The 19,747-nt window shown below is 44.8% G+C and overlaps 1 protein-coding gene across 1 annotated transcript in view; it reads left to right on the top strand.

The window, feature by feature from the left end:
- TLN2 (talin 2) overlaps window positions 1–19,747 on the top strand; it is a 438,974-nt gene that overhangs the window by 282,620 nt on the left and 136,607 nt on the right. The window contains exons 16-24 of the mRNA XM_078448675.2: window positions 45–158; window positions 2,462–2,570; window positions 3,276–3,484; window positions 4,040–4,138; window positions 7,835–8,002; window positions 9,223–9,517; window positions 12,078–12,244; window positions 16,087–16,215; window positions 18,110–18,223. Coding sequence (XP_078304801.1) covers window positions 45–158; window positions 2,462–2,570; window positions 3,276–3,484; window positions 4,040–4,138; window positions 7,835–8,002; window positions 9,223–9,517; window positions 12,078–12,244; window positions 16,087–16,215; window positions 18,110–18,223 — 1,404 coding nt within the window. The remainder of the gene's footprint in view (window positions 1–44; window positions 159–2,461; window positions 2,571–3,275; window positions 3,485–4,039; window positions 4,139–7,834; window positions 8,003–9,222; window positions 9,518–12,077; window positions 12,245–16,086; window positions 16,216–18,109; window positions 18,224–19,747) is intronic.

Below are 19,747 nucleotides of genomic sequence, written 5' to 3'. Positions count from 1 at the left end.
CAGCAGCCAAGGTATGACTGCCCTGTGGTCATCTGCCTTTGCAGACCTCGGCCCAGCAGGCTCTCATGGGGACTATCAACACAAGCATGCACGCTGTCCAGCAGGCCCAGGATGACCTCAGCGAGCTGGATTCACTGCCACCCCTAGGCCAGGATATGGTGAGTATTGTTCGTGGTTGTCAGTTCCGTGTCTCTGCCCTGGCAAAAAAGCTGGGTGTTGCATTCTGTTTGCATTCACCTCCAATAAGGGGAAGTAGAAACCTAGGGTTTGTTTTTTTTTTGCTTTTTTGTTTTCACTATATTGAGGCTTTGTAGTGGGGTGGTACCCACAGGAAGAGAATCGTGGGGCCAAGAACTTGAACTCTGGAATCAAGTGATCTGGGCTCAAATCCCAGCTCCACTGCTAGTGTCTATGTGAATCCAGGCAACTAAGTCTCTCTAAGCCTCCGTTTTGTCATACATGCACGGGGTCCTTGTGAAGACGTGGTAATCCCGTCGTGTGTGGCATTCTTAGCACACTACCTAACACACCGAGCTCAACAAGTATTAGCTGTTAGGTCAGTGCTTCTCAGACGTTAGCCTGCATCAGTCACCTGGAAAGGCTTGTTAAAACACATTGCTGCGCTCCATGTCTTTTTTTTCTCACTCAGTAGGTCTGGGGAAGGGCCTGAGGCTTTGCATTTGCAACAAGTCCTCAGGTGCTCTGGTGCTCTCTGAGGACTGTGCTTCCAGAGCCACTGCCTTAGTGTTCAGCTTTTCAGTAGGGCGGGGTAAATAGCTGCCTTTCTGTAGGTGCTGCTGCACGAAATTCTCTGGCCTGTCCCTACTCAAATGGTGGCCCATGGACCAGTGGCATTGGCAGTACGTAAGATCTCTTGAGAGGTGTGGAATCTGGGGCCTTATCCCAACCCTCTGAATCAGGAAACTCATGTTAGTGGAGGTCCCAGCTGTTTGATGTGCACATGAAAGTTGCTGAAGGACTAGCACTGCCATTCTCTGCCCTGCTTTGCATATTCCAGTTATCTGTAGGAGCTTAAAGTTGGTTCAGACTTGAGCTTTGAGGCTAAAGGCTGAGGCCCAAATCAATCCATGTCATTGAGGGCGGGGCCTGCTTTTTTCATCTCCCCAGGTGGTTCTAATGGGCAGTCATGACTGAAAACCACCGAGTTAGGACTGACAGGGCCATCATAGCCCAGAGCCAAGTGCAGTATTTAGCCTCGCGTTGGCCAGCAAGCATAACTGCCCTCTAAGTCCTTCCTGCGCACTGTGTTTTCTCACTTGCATACTTGTATACCTGCAGGTGCAATTGTACTCAGTGTTTTGTCTCCCAAGTACCTGAGATCATTAAACATTTTGCAAGGGGAAACTCCAGACTAAAAATACATAAGGCAGACACCCTTCCATATCCAGCACTATTGTGAGATAGTTTTAAAATATTTGGACTTGGGGCACCTGGGTGGTTCTGTCTCTTAAGCCTCTGACTTTGGTGCGGGTCATGATCTCACGGTTTGTGCTTTGGATCCTGTCTCCCTCGCTCTCTGCCCCTCCCATGCTGACACCCTCTCAAAACAACACAATTTTTTTTTAAATGTAAAATATTTGGACTTAACATTGTTGCTTTACCAATTTTTAAAGAACTAGTATACAAAAAAATATTAGTGCTAGACATATCCTAAATCTCGATGAATATTTTGGGAATGTTTTGGGAAGCAAGTCAGCATCTGATGTTACCACAGGGTCATCCTTATGAATGTAAACGATCATTTATTGGCTAACCTCAGAAATGCCAGGAAATAGAGAATTTGCTATTTATAGCTTCCAGTGAACATAAAGTCGAAGATCTGGAAAGGTTTTTAAAGACCATTGAATTCCTACAGTAGAAAAAACAGGAGGCACAGGACATAGATGCTATTTGCCCAAGGTCATGTCTCTTGTTAGTGTTAGAACTGGGTCTAGAATAGAGGTCTTAACCCACCCACCCCAGATCCTTACAGGACAGGTGTTGCATCTACACCCCATTCATGTTGTTAATAAAAGACAAATTTTCTGCTGACAGAGAACACCCATGAGCTGAAATACCCTAATTCTCACCCTGCTTGCTAAAAGTGTAGGTGGAAATTATCAACAATTGTTCGTGCTGATGTGCAATATTATCACGAGACATTAATTATTCTTATTTTTTACTGAATTTACCTAAATAAAACCATGTAGAATTTTTCTAAGATCCTAAAAGCTAAAGAGAAAACAGTGGAAGAAACCTGGAGAACTCCCATGCCATCCAGCATCAGTGAATGAGCAAGAGGCCTGTGAAGGGCATGGCTGACTTCTGGGCCTCTTTGGTGCCAGCCCAGTAACCAGAGTATAGACAAAATCTTGGTATTGTTTTATAGCGTGACCTCTCTGGTGTCCTGAGCAATCCCATGCCTATAGTGACCGTGTCATGTACTTGTCTGCTTTTGCAGGCGTCCCGGGTATGGGTTCAGAATAAAGTCGATGAATCCAAACACGAAATCCACTCCCAGGTCGATGCGATCACAGCTGGAACAGCTTCAGTAGTTAACCTCACTGCCGGTAAGTCTCTGAGGGCTTTGTGATGTGGTTTGCTTCTTAAAAAAAGGACTCTTCTTTGATTGAAACAACAGATTTTCATATAATGAGAGGCTGGTCTATTTTTAGGCACACTGAGTGCTTCAGGCAGTTCTTTGCACTGACCCAGGAGAAAGGTGGGGAACATCTCATTCCTTTCCATAGATATCATGCATCCTTCGAAAAGCACTTACATAGCTCTCCTCCTTGTTCATCAGCATGATGGACGTGCCTCAAAGTGTACGGAGACTAGTGTCTCCCTTCTGGGGCTTACAGTCTAAAACTGGCTTTGGATGAATAGACCCATCACGTGTGCCTCCTTCTGTCTTGTGGCACAGAGTGACTCCCACCTTGCGCTGTCAGGTGAGAGCCCAGAAATGTCTTGGGCTCACGATGCAGCATTTCAATGCTTCAGGAACAGAACTGACCAGCCTAAGCTGCTGACACGGACCTAATGGAAAGGGCCATGGGATGCCAAGACCTGGGGACTATGCCAGTGCTCGTGCTCAGTATTTCAGCTTAGGAGGCCTTGGGGCAAAAGATTTGGGAGAGGCAGCACCTCGGAGACAGGAAGCCATGTGTCTCCCTGTTTGCATCCAGCTTTGTGTCCGACTCCTGCACAGTGCGGGCTGATGCCATCGCCCATCTGGGCTCTCCTCACCCTTCACCACCCTCCCTTCTCTGTCCCAGGTGACCCTGCAGACACCGACTACACAGCAGTGGGATGTGCAATCACCACCATTTCTTCCAACCTGACGGAGATGTCCAAGGGCGTGAAGCTTTTGGCAGCCTTGATGGACGACGAAGTGGGCAGTGGGGAGGACTTGCTCAGAGCCGCGAGGACCCTCGCAGGGGCAGTGTCAGACTTGCTTAAAGCTGTGCAGCCTACTTCTGGAGAGGTGAGCTCCTGGGGCACACGGTCACCCAGGTCCTGGGTGGCAGGTGCCACCTTGAGCGCTACAGGGTTGTTGCTCCCTGAGCTGTTCCTTCCATCTTGATGGGGCACGTTACCAAACTGTGGGGCTTAGAGTTGGTGAACTGGGTACGGAATCTGTAGTTCAACTTTTGGGATTGGTTGAGCTCTTAGTAGGAAATTTCCCTTTCCCCTCACCCCGGGGTACTTGATCAGATACAACTTCAGAAGCTAACACATATGGTCAATACACATTTAAAGGGGATTCAAGTTTGTGCCCTAATTTCCGTAAAGTGCCTATCACCTCCCTACCCACCGAGCAAAACTCATTGATTGAACATTTCAAGTCTGTCTACCTGTTGCTGGTTTATAAGACATCAGGCCCTTCCTTGCACAGACTGTACCAGGATATTTAGGTCTCCCATCTGGCAGACGGTCTGAGACTCTCTTGTAGGTGAGCCAATCCTGAGGGGCTAGCTGTCTGATGGCACTTTCGAGGAACTGCATTTTCGTTCCAACCAGTGTGTGCTCTTTGTTGTAGCCTCGACAGACAGTTTTGACTGCTGCTGGAAGCATCGGACAAGCCAGTGGGGATCTTCTGAGACAGATCGGAGAGAATGAGACTGATGAGCGATTCCAAGTAAGATATCTGCAACCCATAATTTTGGAAAGGAGTCTATGCGATGGTCTAGACCCAAATGGGGAGAATGTGTGAAAAACCAGATCTTCAGTGGGCTGTCAAGAATAATTTTGAGATGGCTTACGTTGGGAATGAAGTCACTGTTAATTTTTTTAAAGAAATTTTTAACTAAAAAACTCCTTTCACTTACGTATCCCGCATCATCACTGTAAAGCACTTACTTAGCTATTCTTGCTAGTCTGGACGCCGGGCATTCATTAAACACAAAAGCGGAGGGAATAATGTCCTGAACTCCCTTGTGTCTGCCATCCAACCTCTGTAATCATCGACTCATGGCCAGGCTTGTTTCATCTTCTGGGAGCGGTTTTTAAGTAAATGAGCCCAGAGTCGCCATGGGAGGGAGAGTGTGGACTCCCATACACTGCACTCACAGGTAGCTTTGGTGCCCCCCCTCTTTGTATCCAGAGGTGGGTCTGTTGTCTGTGTCATAGCCCAAACCAGCATGACGGGAAAGCCTTTTTTTTTTTTTTTTTTTTTTTTTTGTCACTCTTGTTCAATACCAAGGATATGTGCTGTTTGTCCTCTGGTGCACAGCTGTAGCCACTGTTGGCAGCTGGCTTGATGTGCTGCCAGCTCAGACTGGAGCTCAGCTTGTCTGCCTCTGTTTCCAGCCACCACAGATGAGGGGAGCTTCGGGCTACGATGAGCTGGGCTTCTCACATACTCGTGGGCACATGCCCTCCATGCCTTTCTCCTTCTCTGACGTCCTCATTTTGAGTAGTACATAACTCCATTCTGTTGAAACCTAATGGTTCAAGCCCAGTTTCTCTGGAAGAGACCCTATTCCAAATCCTATGTCAGGTTTACTGTCAGGGAATTACACAGCCTTCAGAGGAAAAAGATCATTCAGCTTTACAGTAGCGTTCAAGTTTCTTAATTCACGAGTGCTGATTCAGCTTGCCATTTCATCCGGAACTACCAAACTGCATCTACACAAGATGCATCGGTTACACTAAGACAGGGTTGTACATGTTGGGATACATGGAACGTGTACCTGCATCTGTAGATGTAGCTGTCTCCTACTTTGCACATAGTTGCGATGCTGGGACCATAGGACTCATTCATGTTCTATCTACAATGCAATAAGACAGTCAGTGCTTAAACACTGAAGTCATGCTGGAGGGTGAGACCCATAATGGGTGGTAACAGTATTCTTGGAAGCCATTTCTAGGCTGGGATGGCCAGTAACGACTGAACTTGAAAGAGAATTTACTCCAGACCACATAAATATATCCCACTAAATTCAAGCAAACACCCTATCCTGCCTTGGCCTTGGCTAAACCCCCCAACTGCACTTGTCTTGGGCATTGATTGTTTTATTAGCACAGGTAATTCTTGGTAGGCAGGGACCTACTTAGGAATTGGGTAAGTATGACATTCAGCTGTTGGTGTACTAGGCTTAATTATCTTGAGGTGGTCAACTTTCTTTCCTCAAAAATATTACTGCTTTCCCCAGAGTGTTTGGCAAGGTGGAGAAGCAAGTCACAGTTCTTCCTGAGATCTTTCATGCATCCTAGTATTGTTGAAGGCTTTCTCTCTTTTCTTTCTCTCTTTGACAGACTGTTACACTGTCATGTATAAATGCCAACTCTGCTCCCTGTCGTTTGTTTCTATTTAGAGGTGCTAGGAAAGCAGGTTCACGTTCACAGTAAGGTCCTGCAGACTTTCTTAACAGTGAAAGGCCTTACTTTACTGCTTTCCATTTCTGTAAGGTCTCTAGGCAAACATCAGTGTAGTAAGGTGATCCTGTAACCTCTTGGAGTTAGGAGTAGCCCCTGGCTTTCTGACATTGGATTTCTTATGCACTATTTTTCTGATTCTTGAGATCTTATCTCAGAGCTATTCTTGGGTTCTCAATGTACTGCATGTTCCCAGAGTTAACAAAGATTTATTTTACACGGGCTACATAATAGGGGTCTTGTTGAAAGGTTTGACAAAGGCCTTGTCAGCAACTGTAGCTGTAGTATCACGTTCTTTTTCTAACTGTATTTTTTTTGGACAAAATTAATAGGAAGAACAGGATTTCTTTAAATGAGTCTAACAAAGCCCTTTAGAACAATCGTGAGCCTACATGACCAAATCTTGGTCCCTGTGTGAAAAGACGAATTCATATCAAGCGAAAGAATACTGTGACCTACTTTGGAAAGATTTTTTTTTTTTTAATCTTGTGAATAATTTGTGACATTCAAGTTGAGTGTGCACTGAGCATTGAAATAGGTGCTCAAGAACTGTAACTTAGGCCATGTTGGGAGCAATTTCCAAAAGTTATGTGGCCAACAAGTGCCAGTCAGATCCCAAAAGCATCTTCACTTTTTGGCACCTCAGGCCTTGCTTTTTCCTTGGACATTCAACAAACCTTTTAAAAAAAGAAAGATAAAGACTGAACTAAACTGTTCCTTTAAGACTGTTTGTTTTTGTCCATTTAAAATCTGCGTATGTGGTCATTTTATGGGTTTCTGATTTGCCTGGATAGCATGTAGTTTTTGCTCTGTGTAAAATTGTACAGGGTGAACACCCCTTTCAGTATATCTTCCTGTAAAACGTCTTCTTGTAAAGACTCTTTGGGTGCCCTTTGCATTCAGAATCAACAGTGCTTTTCATTATCTGATGAATTAATAAAGACTACTGACCACATTTCCTCTGGGAGAAAGCCTGGACATGTTCATTCAAAATAAAAATGGCTCATATATTTGGGATATGTTTGGGAAGGCATTTCCAAACCAAATAAACAACCTTCACTATTCAAAGAAAAGAAGCAAATTAAATGTAACAGTGATTATTCTTCAGGCCACACAGATGGGTGACAAATCTGGTGGGCTGAATCAAAGGATTCTCCACCCTGCAGACAGAGTGCCTTTTTGTTGAGTTGAAGCATGAACTGATACAGAAAGGCTCAAAGCTCCTTGCATCTTCAGTGAGGTCGTAGCTTATAGCTAGTTTATTTATGTAGGCTCCCTTTCCACTTTTCATAATAATTTAATCCCTGTCCAGAAGACTACGGAACACTGAGAATAACTTACGTTCAGAGCACTCCTTGGCTCTTGAGCTGTAGGTAATGTCTGTGCATGTCCAACATTGCCCTCTGGAGGCAGAGATGTGGCTGAATTTTTGATAGTAGCTTGGATCTTTGTGCAAAATGGAAATCCAAATGATAAATTTTTGCGTGACAGCAGGGCATGATGACTTGGAGGCCATGATTTCTATCCTTCCTACAGTATGTTGTATTTATGGCATCTGGATAGATTTCCAGCTTTTCCTGATCTCCTGCATCAATCACATATTCAAGAGACTTAAGACTTTTGGTGTTGAAGTACATGAATGTGAATCAGTGGTTAAAATACAAACTCTCCCCTCAAATCAACCTATTCTAGATTTAAATCTTTGTTCCTTAATGCATAGGAGACTGTGTAGCTAGGATGCAAGTCTCTTTCTTGAATTACATCTAAGGTAAGTTGACATTTCAGAAAAATAAATGGAAAGAATATTCTCATGAAGTACTGGAAAAAAAAAAAAGTTCAAATGGAATGTCAATAAAATGTTTCATCAGACACCGCATTTTATTTCTAGGCTGTGAAGGGTGATAAAAAAAAAAGTAAATGCCTGTTTTTTTGTTTTTTTAATTCTCTTTCTAAATAGGACGTTTTAATGAGTTTGGCCAAAGCTGTAGCCAATGCTGCCGCCATGTTGGTATTAAAGGCGAAGAATGTCGCCCAAGTAGCTGAAGACACGGTCCTACAGAACAGGGTGATTGCCGCTGCCACCCAATGTGCCCTCTCTACCTCTCAGCTGGTGGCGTGCGCCAAGGTAAGCCAACTGGCACCCCTGGCCCTTTCTTCAAAGTGTCACGTGCTCTCGTTTGCCCCCAGTCACTGGGGGAAAACAGGCAGAATTTGTTTAAACTGTCTGAGGCTTAGAGCTTGCTTAGGTGTTGTCTCCAAGGTGACACGACAGGATTTTGGCAATAACTGCCCAATTGTGCTTTCATCCCAAGTTCTTTCCCCAAGTCCTCAGGCACTGGGACATCTCAGTGTCTCATTGCCATTTCTACTTGAAAACTGCCATGTGTCCCCCTTGAAATTCTCAGTGTGTCCTGTTTACACCTGCACACCAAGGGTTCTTGCATTGTACAAGAAGGCAGTACAGTGTCACGAATGGGTTTGTAAATAACGTGCACATCCGGGGGAGCCCTTTTGCACTGCACAGTGCAAGAGTGATGGTAATCAGGATTGAGTTCATTGTTGTCACTCACGATGTGCACACTCCGGGTGTTAAACTTCACCTCGTTCAGCATATCATCCCCAGTTTACGGAAGGGAAACTGAGGCCTCTAAGGCTTCGTAAGTAGCTTGCGGCCACAGGAATCATTAAGTGGTAGAACTGGGGTTATCTCAGGCCTGTCTGCTTTCACGTATCCTTTCGGCACCATTGCGTGTTAATGCGTCAGAAGATGGGATGTGTCCATTTCTCAACTTGATGACCTATCGTATTCTATAGATCCGTGACTGGCTTAGCCCGCCATTTCCTATCCTCTGGTGGGATTTGCAGTGTCAGGCAGATGTGTTGATGGTATCGCTCCTACTTCCCTTGTACACTGTTAAAGTACCCACAGAAAAACGGACAGAATCCCCCTGTTCTTTAAAGTACCGTGAGGTACAGAGTTGCAGGTACCTCTGGAAAAGAAATACAATCCTGTTAGTCTTGTTATCCTGAGTCAGAGGACTCAATCTAGAGGTTCCTAAAAGGAGAAGCTATGCCATAAACACCAGAAATTTCTCTCTGTGGAAGTAGTTCGTACTATAGTTACGTATCACCAGTGAAGATAACAATTGTTGGGCATCAAAAATCACCAAGATAGGGTGAAATTGTCAGGTAGAAGAAATCTCAGTGATGGTACACTTTAAACCCTGGTGCTCTGAGTAAGGACCCAAGGCCCCGAGCAGGAAGGGCCTCGGTGAAAATGCTAGTGTGGGGCGGGGACTGAGAGCTGACCCTCGGTGCCCAGGACCTGCTCCTATCTCCCTCTAGGTGGTGAGCCCCACCATCAGCTCCCCCGTGTGCCAGGAGCAGCTGATCGAAGCAGGGAAGCTCGTGGACCGCTCGGTGGAGAACTGTGTCCGTGCCTGCCAGGCGGCCACTGACGACAGCGAGCTCCTGAAGCAGGTCAGCGCGGCGGCCAGTGTGGTCAGCCAGGCCCTGCACGATCTCCTGCAGCACGTGCGACAGTTTGCCAGCCGAGGCGAGCCCATCGGCCGCTACGACCAGGCCACCGACACCATCATGTGTGTCACCGAGAGCATCTTCAGCTCCATGGGAGATGCTGGTGAGGGGCGATGCTTGGGTGGACGGGTCAGCTTGGGGTTCCCCGATGGTCATCATTGTAACAAGAAAGGTGACGGTCACCTGGCAAGGGCAAGGTGTCATGAGCTTCTGTCAGAGACTTGGTTACTGAGCCTGGGAGAAAGATGGAAGTCTCCCGGTTTGCCCATCCATAGCAGCCCTTAAAGAGTTAATTAGGCTTTTTAGCAAATTCTTAGCAAATTCCTTTTGGTCAAAAAACCTCCATGTTGGATTTGGCCTGGTAAAGTCGAGGTAGCCACAGGAGGAGATAAGCCTGAAGCTTGGAAGGAAAAATGTATTCTGCTCACAAGTCCCAAAGAGAAAGCTACCACATGCCTGCAGGGTCACAGGGGTTTGGTCACAAGGGTTTGGTCAGGTTGCAGAAGACAGGAGTGAGGGGAGGAGCTTAAGCTCTATTCTTTTTTGGGATTTTGATTGGGAAGGCAGGGCAGGGGAAACGGCTTGGGGCTGCTTAGTTTGAAAATCTTCAGCAGGCTCTGTGCTCTACAGGTGATCCTCAGTTGCCTGGCATCGGGCCATAGGATGATTGAGGCCAGGGATATTGCCTCCAGGAGGGTACTGGCCAGATAGAGGGGATGTGGTTCTAAGCTAAGGTCAGTTTGCATATCAAAGGCGTGCTCCTGGCTGGACTTTTGCTATCTCTAAGAATTGGCTAGCCTTCAGAAGGGCAGTGTCTCTCTAGCCAGCAAGGTTTCTTTAAGATGTCAAATGTCAGGATGTACAAAAAATTTAAAAATGTGTACCTTTCACTCTATTAGTTGAAAGGTAAGTCTCCTGAGATCCAGCCCATCCCTATCCCATCTAAATCTCCAGATTTGGCAACTCACTGATTTCTGTTTTACGTTTCCAGAAATTTTCAATCTTCCTACAGTCACATGTTTGTGTGTGTTTGCATGCATGTGCGCATAGCGCTTTGTTTTCATATAAATGAAATTGCATTATTTATACTCTTAAACCTTTTTCTTTTAATGTGTCTTACAGATCTTTTTCATGTTGAGCTATACATTCATCTTTTTAATGGTAGCATAATATTCTACTGAATGGAATTCTAGGATAATTAACTTATGATCTTGAAGCACATCTAGGTGGTTTCCAAGTTTTTTGGTTTGCTTCTTAGTTTTGCTTTAACAAAAATATTATTACAATAACTATTTTTATAAAAGTATCTTGGTTTACTTTTGGGGATCTATGTAATTAGTGGAACTTCTGAGCCAATATATACGTACGATTTTTTTTTTTTACATACGGACTTGCCTTCCAGAAAGGTTCTACACTTTGTGACCCTGCCGGTAGTTTGTAAGATGTTTGTTTCCCTACTTCCTTGTCAGCACAGAGCCATATTTTATAGCAAGTATTAGAAACAAACAAAAACTTGAACTTTTCTGTATCTTCCTTATGTGATTTAAGAAAATAGGAGTACTCTACACGATTTGGATTTTGTTGTTGTTTGTTGTCTTTCTTTTTTAATAGATGTTTTATTTTGGAATATTTTCACATCTACAGGAAAAAAGTAGAGGTAATGCAGAAAGTTCTTATATACCCTTCCCAATTGCCCTCATTTTTAGCATCTTCCCAGGGCATCCATGGCACATTTGTCCAAACTAGATTAGCTTTGGTGCATAACTATTAACTACGGACATTATTCAGGTTTCACCAGTTTTTCCACTCATGCCCTTTTATTGTCCCAGGATCCAATCCACGATACCTTGAATGTAGCACGTTTTGATTTTTTATGAAAGCTTTGTTTCCCCCTTAATGTTACAGTGGTGCGGCATCCTTCTCAAATGACCTTTGTGAGAGGAAAAATTCCCTTACATTCTAGTAGTTTTATTTTAAACGTTTACTCTTACATCCTTCCTACTTCTAAAGTAGATTTCAGTAAAATCACGGTACAGTAAAACCAAACAACTACTAATAACAAGATCAAAACTGGTGCCTGGAAGAAAAGAGTGAGCAAACAGAAAATTGATAGGGAAAACTCAGCCAAGACAAATCTTAGCAATTGAGCATGAATCTGGGGTCTGTGCTTCTTATTAGTGAGAGCCAAATGACACAGATACAGGGGATCTTGTGATACTATTCATCTGGAGTTAGGTAACATACAAATTCTTTCAAAGTTTAAAGATAATTTTTTGCCATTATGCAGAATTTAAGGAGTTTTGGGTCAGTGATTCTTGAGCTAAATGATATTCACTAGATAAATATTTATTAAATCACATAACAAATCCACATAATTTTGTTCCCTGCCTTCTGTTTGTAAAGAGTTCTTCCTTGCTTAGTTGCGTCCTATTTACCCCTCTCTGTTCAAGATGGAACTTGGGTGGGTTTGGGGTACACGATCCTAGTAGCCATAGGGAGTATTTTCAGTCCTGGGTCTAAGGACATAAGCCTTGCTTAGGACAGGAACTTGTGGTCTCCCTTCTTTCTGTCCCTCTTGCTAGAAGAGTGGAGACTGGACTGTGTGCTGCTTTTGAGCTTTGGAAAGCAGACAAACAGATGGCATCCTCAATCCCATCCTGTAGGTGAAATGGTGCGCCAGGCCCGGGTCCTGGCCCAAGCCACCTCAGACCTTGTCAACGCCATGAGGTCAGATGCGGAAGCTGAAATCGACATGGAGAATTCAAAGAAGCTCCTGGCAGCAGCAAAACTCTTGGCTGATTCCACTGCTCGCATGGTGGAAGCTGCAAAGGTATTATGTTGGATCTGTTCTATTGAAAAATGAACATTATTAAGACTTGGGATTTGGAAGGTGCCCTGAAGATAAAGAATGGCCAGCTGAGTGTGCATTTTTGTTGTTTAAAACCTATATGGTTTTGTAATGTTTAACCTTGTTCCAGTGGGAAAGGAGAAGGGCATGGGACCCAAGAATAACAGTCTTTAAGGGGAGCAGGGCTGACTCAGCTGTAGCCAACACAGTTCCTGCTTAGTGCGCACTCTCTCGCCATTGGGTTATCGCCATCGGCTTATTGCAAATGGTGGTGAATTTCAACTTGAGATCTTGAACAGCAGATTCACTTAGGCCTGTTTTTTGCCCGCAACCTTAGTATTACTTTGCCCTCCATTTGACTTCTCAACTAAACTGTCAAGATTTTACATAGTAGAGTGCTTCCTGCCTCACTGTTCTTCAAATGCCAGTAGCAGTCTTGAATGTTATATAACAGCTTGAATGAAGAGTTAAGAGTCAGCTTTTCTGCTTTTTGACAGTAATGCATTAGCATGATGCTTCTAAGAGCCAGTGATTCTTATCCCAGGGCTCTGTTTCAGAGCCCCCTCCCCCCTTCCCCGCTCTGCCCTGCCCATGAAACATTACAATGGAACGTGTCTCCATTCCACCCCTCCTGATTCACAAGGTCACTGGTGGGACTGTGCAAGCATGTTCCACAAGGGATTCTGATGCCTCCCTCTAGGTGAGAACTGTATTAAATGGATAAGGCTGTATTTTTCTATGTTCCTCTTTTGGTTATTAGGCAACTAGCATACGTTTTTGGTGGAAATGATAGAAAATGCATATAAATATAAATAAAATAAAAAGCATCTTCAGTTTCATACTCTCAGATAACACATTTAATGTGTTTCTATGCATGTAAGATTCATTGAATGTCTCCACATCTTATCCTATCTCCCCAGCCTCCAATAGAATACCTTGTATGTGAATTCTTAATATGTTATGACACACAGTGAATTACGTAGACCTTCCTCGACTGACTCACCCTTGTAGTTCCTGAGGGACTGTGATTTCTTGGAGGTAACACGAATAGGATGAAGAGTAACCCAAGGAGAGGCAGCGTCTGAACTTGCTTCCTCTGTCCCCTGAGCCCTGTTTCAGCTGAGAAGTTAGGCCATTAACCATCCCTTTTAGCCAAAAATATATATGACGGTTTCGTGCAGTGGTTAATTTCTTTATGGTTTTTACAAGTTCTGCCCCTTGTATTTCTAAGTCTAAACATAGCTCTTCTTTTTTTTTTTTTTAATTTTGTTAATGTTTGTTTATTTTTGAGAGAGAGGCAGAGTATGATCGGGGGAGGGGCAGAGAGAGGGGGAGACAGAATCTGAAGCAGGCTCCAGGCTCCAAGCTGTCAGCACAGAGTCCAACACCAGGCTTGAACTTGTGAACCACGAGATAATGACCTGAGCCAAAGTCAGACACTTAACAATCTGAGCCACCCAGGAACCCCTACACATAGCTATTTTAAAGTTTATTTATTTGTTTATTTTGAGAGAGAGAGAGAGAGAGAAAGCAAGGATGCAAGCACGCAAGCAACTAGGGGAGTGGAGCAGAGGAAGAAAGAGAAAATCCCAAGTAGGCTCCTTGCTCATCGTGGATGCAGAACTTGATCTCAAGACCAGGATCATGATCTAGGCTGAAATCAAGAGTCGGACCCTTAAGTGACTGAGCCACCCAGGTGCCCTTAAACATAGCTATTTTAAGCAAACCTTCATGTTCACAAAAAATGATAGACTGAAAAGAACCTTAGTGTAAAATCTAATCAACCCGTGTTTTACAAGGGAGAAAATTAAAACTCAAAAAGATTTTGCCTACCATCACATACTCAAGATTGAGCCAGGGCCAGTGTGCACATTGGTTTCTAGACGCACAACGCTCACCAGACCTTAATGCACCAAGTTACCAGAAATTTGTTTCTTTTAGGTATTTATTTTTAATGATTTATATCAGATGGGACAATGTTAAGTGGTTTCATAAATTCTTGTAGTTAAGTGTGGTGACTTTGTCTTCACGACACTATTTTCATCTGCTGGATTTTGTTCAAAGCTGAAGAACCTGTTATAGTTAGAGCTCCAAGAAATATATTTAATGTGTAGGAAAAAAATACATTTCATAATCAGTAACTAAGATTCCAGACCAAGATTAGTACCGCATATCTAATGTACATTCCTCATGAAAGAGACGTTGCTAAGGAAGGATCCAGATGCCCACTTGAGAGTCAAGTGCAGAAATGGTTTCCTGCTGCTCAAAATACCAAAGGAAGGCTCGCACAGGAGTGGTCTAAACACCTGATGACCAAAAGAATAAAATGATTTTCCTAAACTCGCAAAAGAAGACAAAAGTAGCTGAAACAATCTTTCACATGTGAGATGCAAAAGTAGAGGTTTTTTTAGTTACTGAAACACAAAATCAAGGCTACTTAAAGTGGTTACAGTTTGAAAGAGTGGAAGATTCCCTTTGAAGGATTGCCAGAACACTTCTGTCACAGATGTTAAAACTGTTGCAGCCAGGATGAATCCCTATTCCTTTTATAAATAGTTGAAAACAAATAAACGGGTTCTTGTAAATGGTCAATTTGGCAAGTTGGCCATTTGAAAAATGGAGACATTTGAAAATTGATTTTCAATGATTGGTGAGTTTCTTTCTGTTTCTGTCTCTGCCTTATGAGCAAATATTAACACCCTAAAGTGTTGATGAAAAGAAACTCATTCATCCCTATACATTTAGAGCCGGTCACAGAACATCCAGACTCAGAAAAATCTTGATTGCTGCTTCTCTTGCAGGTAGGAAAGGAAGGTTGGATGTGCTTTAAGTCTCGGTTGAATTAGTATGCAGTGAAGTTATATCCTCTTCCTACGTTACCTTTAGACTTTTCCCTACTTCAGAATCCCACCCATCTAAATAAAATCCATTTTGAGGGGCCTGAGTGGCTCAGTCGGTTAAGTGTCTGACTCCCGATCTCAGGTCATGATCTCGCTGTTCATGGGATCAAGCCCCACGTTGGGCGCAATGCTGAGCACTGGACCTGCTTGGGAGTCTCTCTCCCTCTGTCTCTCTGCCCCTCCTTCCTTCAAAATAAATAAACTTTAAAAATAAATAAATAAAATCCATTTGCATTTCTCAGACACTTGAACCTACAGCAACACAGGGTGGCCATGGGCTGTGCATGGTGCCTTTCTCTTGCCCTGCCATGATCAGGGGCATGGGATATCTCTCATTACTTAAGTATAGTTGAGTACCATTTCTCCTTTGCTATACTTTCCAACTCAGTCTTTCTAGGCATGGTCTTTCCTGAACATTTCTTTATAGTATTGGGGATGGCATTCCCAGTCCCCCTGCTCCCTCTACCCCTTCCCCTGTGTCTATACTATATTCTCAGCCTGTTCACATAAACCCAGTGCCACAAGACAGGAAAATCTTTCCATAGTGACAAGCGTCTGTCCTGCCAGTTAATATAAAATTCTCCCCGAGAGATTGGGGCATGGGGGAGATTTATGTTAAAACCTTTTAAACCATGGATAGCTGACCACAAGTCAATTTACGTGGATGGCCAAGGCTATGATCTCAAGTGCTTAATTTTTACCATTGGATTTCTACTGTTAACTGGTACAGCTTTGAAACATCCCCAGTAGATTTTTTGTCGTTAGGAGATAAACATCTTTATTGTAAAGATACTGCTCGAAGCATTTGCTTTCTCTTCCAGATCTTTTGTGTTACCGGGAAAAAGTTAAATTGAAGGCATGAGTTCAGCATCTGTGGCGTGCTGTCCTCTGGACCTCTCAGAATCTCTGTTTTCTCCTTCTCAGGGGGCTGCAGCCAATCCTGAGAATGAAGACCAGCAGCAGAGACTGAGAGAAGCTGCGGAAGGTCTCCGTGTGGCAACCAACGCCGCTGCCCAGAATGCTATCAAGAAAAAAATTGTCAACAGATTGGAGGTGGGTAAAGAGGCTGGTTTCGTAGAATGTCTATTTTAGATTGCCAAGAGTTATTTGAAAGAATAACATTGGGCGCCTGGGTGGCTCAGTCGGTTGAGCATCTGACTCCATAGTGGGTCATCATCTCACAGTTTGTGAGTTCGAGCCCTGCGTAGGGCTCTGTGCTGACAGCTCGGAGCCTGTAGCCTGCTTCGGGTTCTGTGTCTCCCTGTCTCTCTGCCCCTCCCCAGCTTGCTCACGCTCTCTCGCTCTCTCTCTCTCTCAAAAATGAACATTTAAAGGGGCGCCTGGGTGGCGCAGTCGGTTAAGCGTCCGACTTCAGCCAGATCACGATCTCACGGTCCGTGAGTTCGAGCCCCGCGTCAGGCTCTGGGCTGATGGCTCAGAGCCTGGAGCCTGTTTCCGATTCTGTGTCTCCCTCTCTCTCTGTCCCTCCCCCATTCATGCTCTGTCTCTCTCTGTCCCAAAAATAAATAAACGTTGAAAAAAAAAATTAAAAAAAAAAAAAAAAATGAACATTTAAAAAAATTTTTAAAGAAAGAGTAACCAAATTAATAAGGCATTGCCCATATAAAGGAGGCTAAATCAAGATTAACGATCTAGTTTATTGGTTAAGGGACTTAGAAACAATGTGAAATGTTGGTTTAGGCACCTGGTACATTTAGGTTCAATGGCACACTAACAGTATATTCGAAAAACAACTTCAGCTCATGTTCTCAGTAAGCAAAGCCTTTTCTGAGTTGAGAATTTTTTTTTTAATGTTTATTTATTTTTTGAGAGAGAGACAGAGCATGAGCCAGGGAGGGGCAGAGGGAGAGAAGGAGACACAGACTCCAAAGCAGGCTCCAGGCTCTGAGCTGTCATCACAGAGCCCAACGTGGGGCTCAAACTCACAAACGGTGAGATCAAGACCTGAGCTGAAGCTGGATGCTTAACTGACTGAGCCAACCAGGGGCCCCTGCATTCAGCATTCTTGAATAGATTTCAATTTTTTTTTTGCAGCAGGAAATAGGAACTTTTTTCCCCTGGCGTTAAGGGTTGCCCATGTTCAGAAAGGACCTTTAGGTAAAAATTCCATACATATTTTGTCAGAGACAGTGACTCTTTCAGGACTTCCAGTAGAAAATAGAACCTTGGAAAGAGTGAAGAATGGGGATCCAGCTTCGGTGGAGAGGTGTGGATGGAGTAATAAGAAATATTTTGTCATTTTCAGAACATCTGTTTGGTGGGGGAGGTGAGGGGGGGTAGGAAATAGCACTAGGTGCAAACTCTGTAAGAAAACAAGTTTCTCTTACAAAGGCATACAGGAGACTCTTACACCAAAATTTGGGAGGTTGGAGGCCAAGAACCTGCCTGTCTGAGGAATCCCTCCGTATGGTCTGGTGGATCCAGAAACAAAATCAGTCTCCTTCCAGGGGGATGGGAGCGAGCAAACCCACTTAAGTACTCTGGTGGGGAAGCCCAGGCCTTTCTGAAGGAAGGCTTCACATGGGTGGCAAGAGGAAAACCATGAGCACACCAGCGTTTCTGCTGCTTGTGGGGAAGAAAATGTTTCCCCCAAAACATTTAGACTGGATGCCGCTTATCAGTGCCATCGTGGTCATGGAATTAATGGTCCCTTCTCTTTCTGAGAAAGACAAATGAACACCGGAACTTGAGCTATCAAGTGTGACTGTCTTTCTCTCTGGTCCCAGGGAACGTAAACCAATGGAGATAACAGGGCAATTGTTAGACGAGGCTCGTCAGTGGCATTCAGGAGGCAGAGTCTGGGCCTGGAGTCCTCTTTCTTCCACGCGTGCAGCTGTTCTGTGCCAGCCTCTTAATGGTAGGGCAGATATAAATGTGCGTGTGTGTGCGATGGCCCTGGCTCACCTACTGTCGCTCTGTCCTCCAGGTGGCAGCTAAGCAGGCCGCAGCCGCCGCCACACAGACCATCGCCGCCTCCCAGAACGCGGCCGTGTCCAACAAGAACCCCGCCGCCCAGCAACAGCTGGTTCAGAGCTGCAAGGTGAGGTTGCAGCCGCCCGAGCACCAGATCTGCTGGAGACCCCCCTGATAGCATTACAAGGCCAAGCGCCCAGATAATTCAGTTAAGACTAATCATCTGGGCCCCTAATGCAGTTTGCTCCAGCCCCTGTGTTCCAGGTACACACACATGCACACACACACACACACACACACACACACATGCACACACACATCTGGTTTTTGTCTCATAAGTGGATGCCCTCTGGAAGGAGAGTATGATGCTTTTTCCAGCATTGTCTTTCCTTTGCCTAGATTTTCTTTCTTTTCAAGAGACCGAATCAAGGAGGATCAATGACCAGGTCATTTTAGGGCTCTGCAATAGTAATGAAGCATTGAATTTCCAGAGTGCCTCTTTCCTCATGAGAGGTGGGCCTTCAGCTTCAGTGCTTGCTGGGAGGAGAGTTGATTTCCTGCTTTGCACTGATGGCACCCTAAGGATTGATGTTACCCTGTCTGGCCTCAGTGATGATGTGCTTCGGGGCTTTCTATTGTTGCATGTTTTTTTCTGAGACCCAGGCCTTGATGGCATGTTGACTCCAACGTACTGCAAAGGGTACAGTGAATACCTTTGTTGCCACTTCTGAGGGCCCACGGGGTCTGCTCTCCCAGGAGTCCCCTGAAAGGTGCCAGACATGACTTGGGATTGCGTAGCTATTGCCCTTGTGTTGGCAGTGTGCCTGACCGGAGTCTCCCAAAGGTCTTTGCGGTGAGCAGCGGAGGCTGGGTGGGCAGGTGTACTTGTGTTTAGGTTCTGAGAGTTGACTGCGCTCTGTCTGCTTTTTCACATCTCCTCTGTGAAACGGTTCACACGTGAGTGGTGTCGCCATTTCCACCTCAGAAATGGCTTTGCTTCTGAGAACCACCCAGAGCCCTCCACATCCTGAGTCTAGGTTCTCTGAGGCCAGCCCCTCACCAAGAAGCGAATGTACTCTGGCAGAGAAGTCTCAGCACTGGAGTAAGGCCCTGTCCTCGGGACTGTATGCAGAAAGACGGGGTTTTTCTGTGAGCCAGGCCCCCACAGAGGAGGAGAGGGTGTTTTCTGTTAGAGCCTCAATTCAGCCGCCAGCGTGGGTGAGAAAACCCTTCTTCACTAGCGCTTGCTCCTCATGTCCAGGAAAATACTACAGGATGAAACACTCCCCACCCCTTTTTGCAGAGACTGAAGATACTCAGTGTCTGTCTATCACTGTCAGGAAGGAAATCACTGTTTATCAGCTTGCAGTGCAGAGGGGAGAGTGGACCAGACTACGGGAGCCAGCCATCCTGAAGAGGATCTGAGGAAAATCTCTGGGAAATATTTGTTTTAACCTTTGCTGGAATGGGTTAAAAAAAAAAAAAAAATAGGTCACCAGACTGGGGTACACTTGGGACCTTCTTCAGCAGTAGTGGCCACTGTGTGCTATGACCTTTGAGGACCTGGTCAGTCAGATGAGGAGTGCTCACTGAGGAGAAAACCCAGAAAAGGTAGTAGGCTGGTCTCCTAGGGCATTGTGGGAAATTGTTT

Source organism: Panthera onca, chromosome B3 (genome assembly GCF_046562875.1).
Source record: "Panthera onca isolate mPanOnc1 chromosome B3, mPanOnc1 haplotype 2, whole genome shotgun sequence".
Taxonomy (NCBI): Eukaryota; Metazoa; Chordata; class Mammalia; order Carnivora; family Felidae; genus Panthera; species Panthera onca.
The sequence above is the reverse complement of the archived record's forward strand: the minus strand, read 5'-3'. Positions and strand labels throughout refer to the sequence as shown.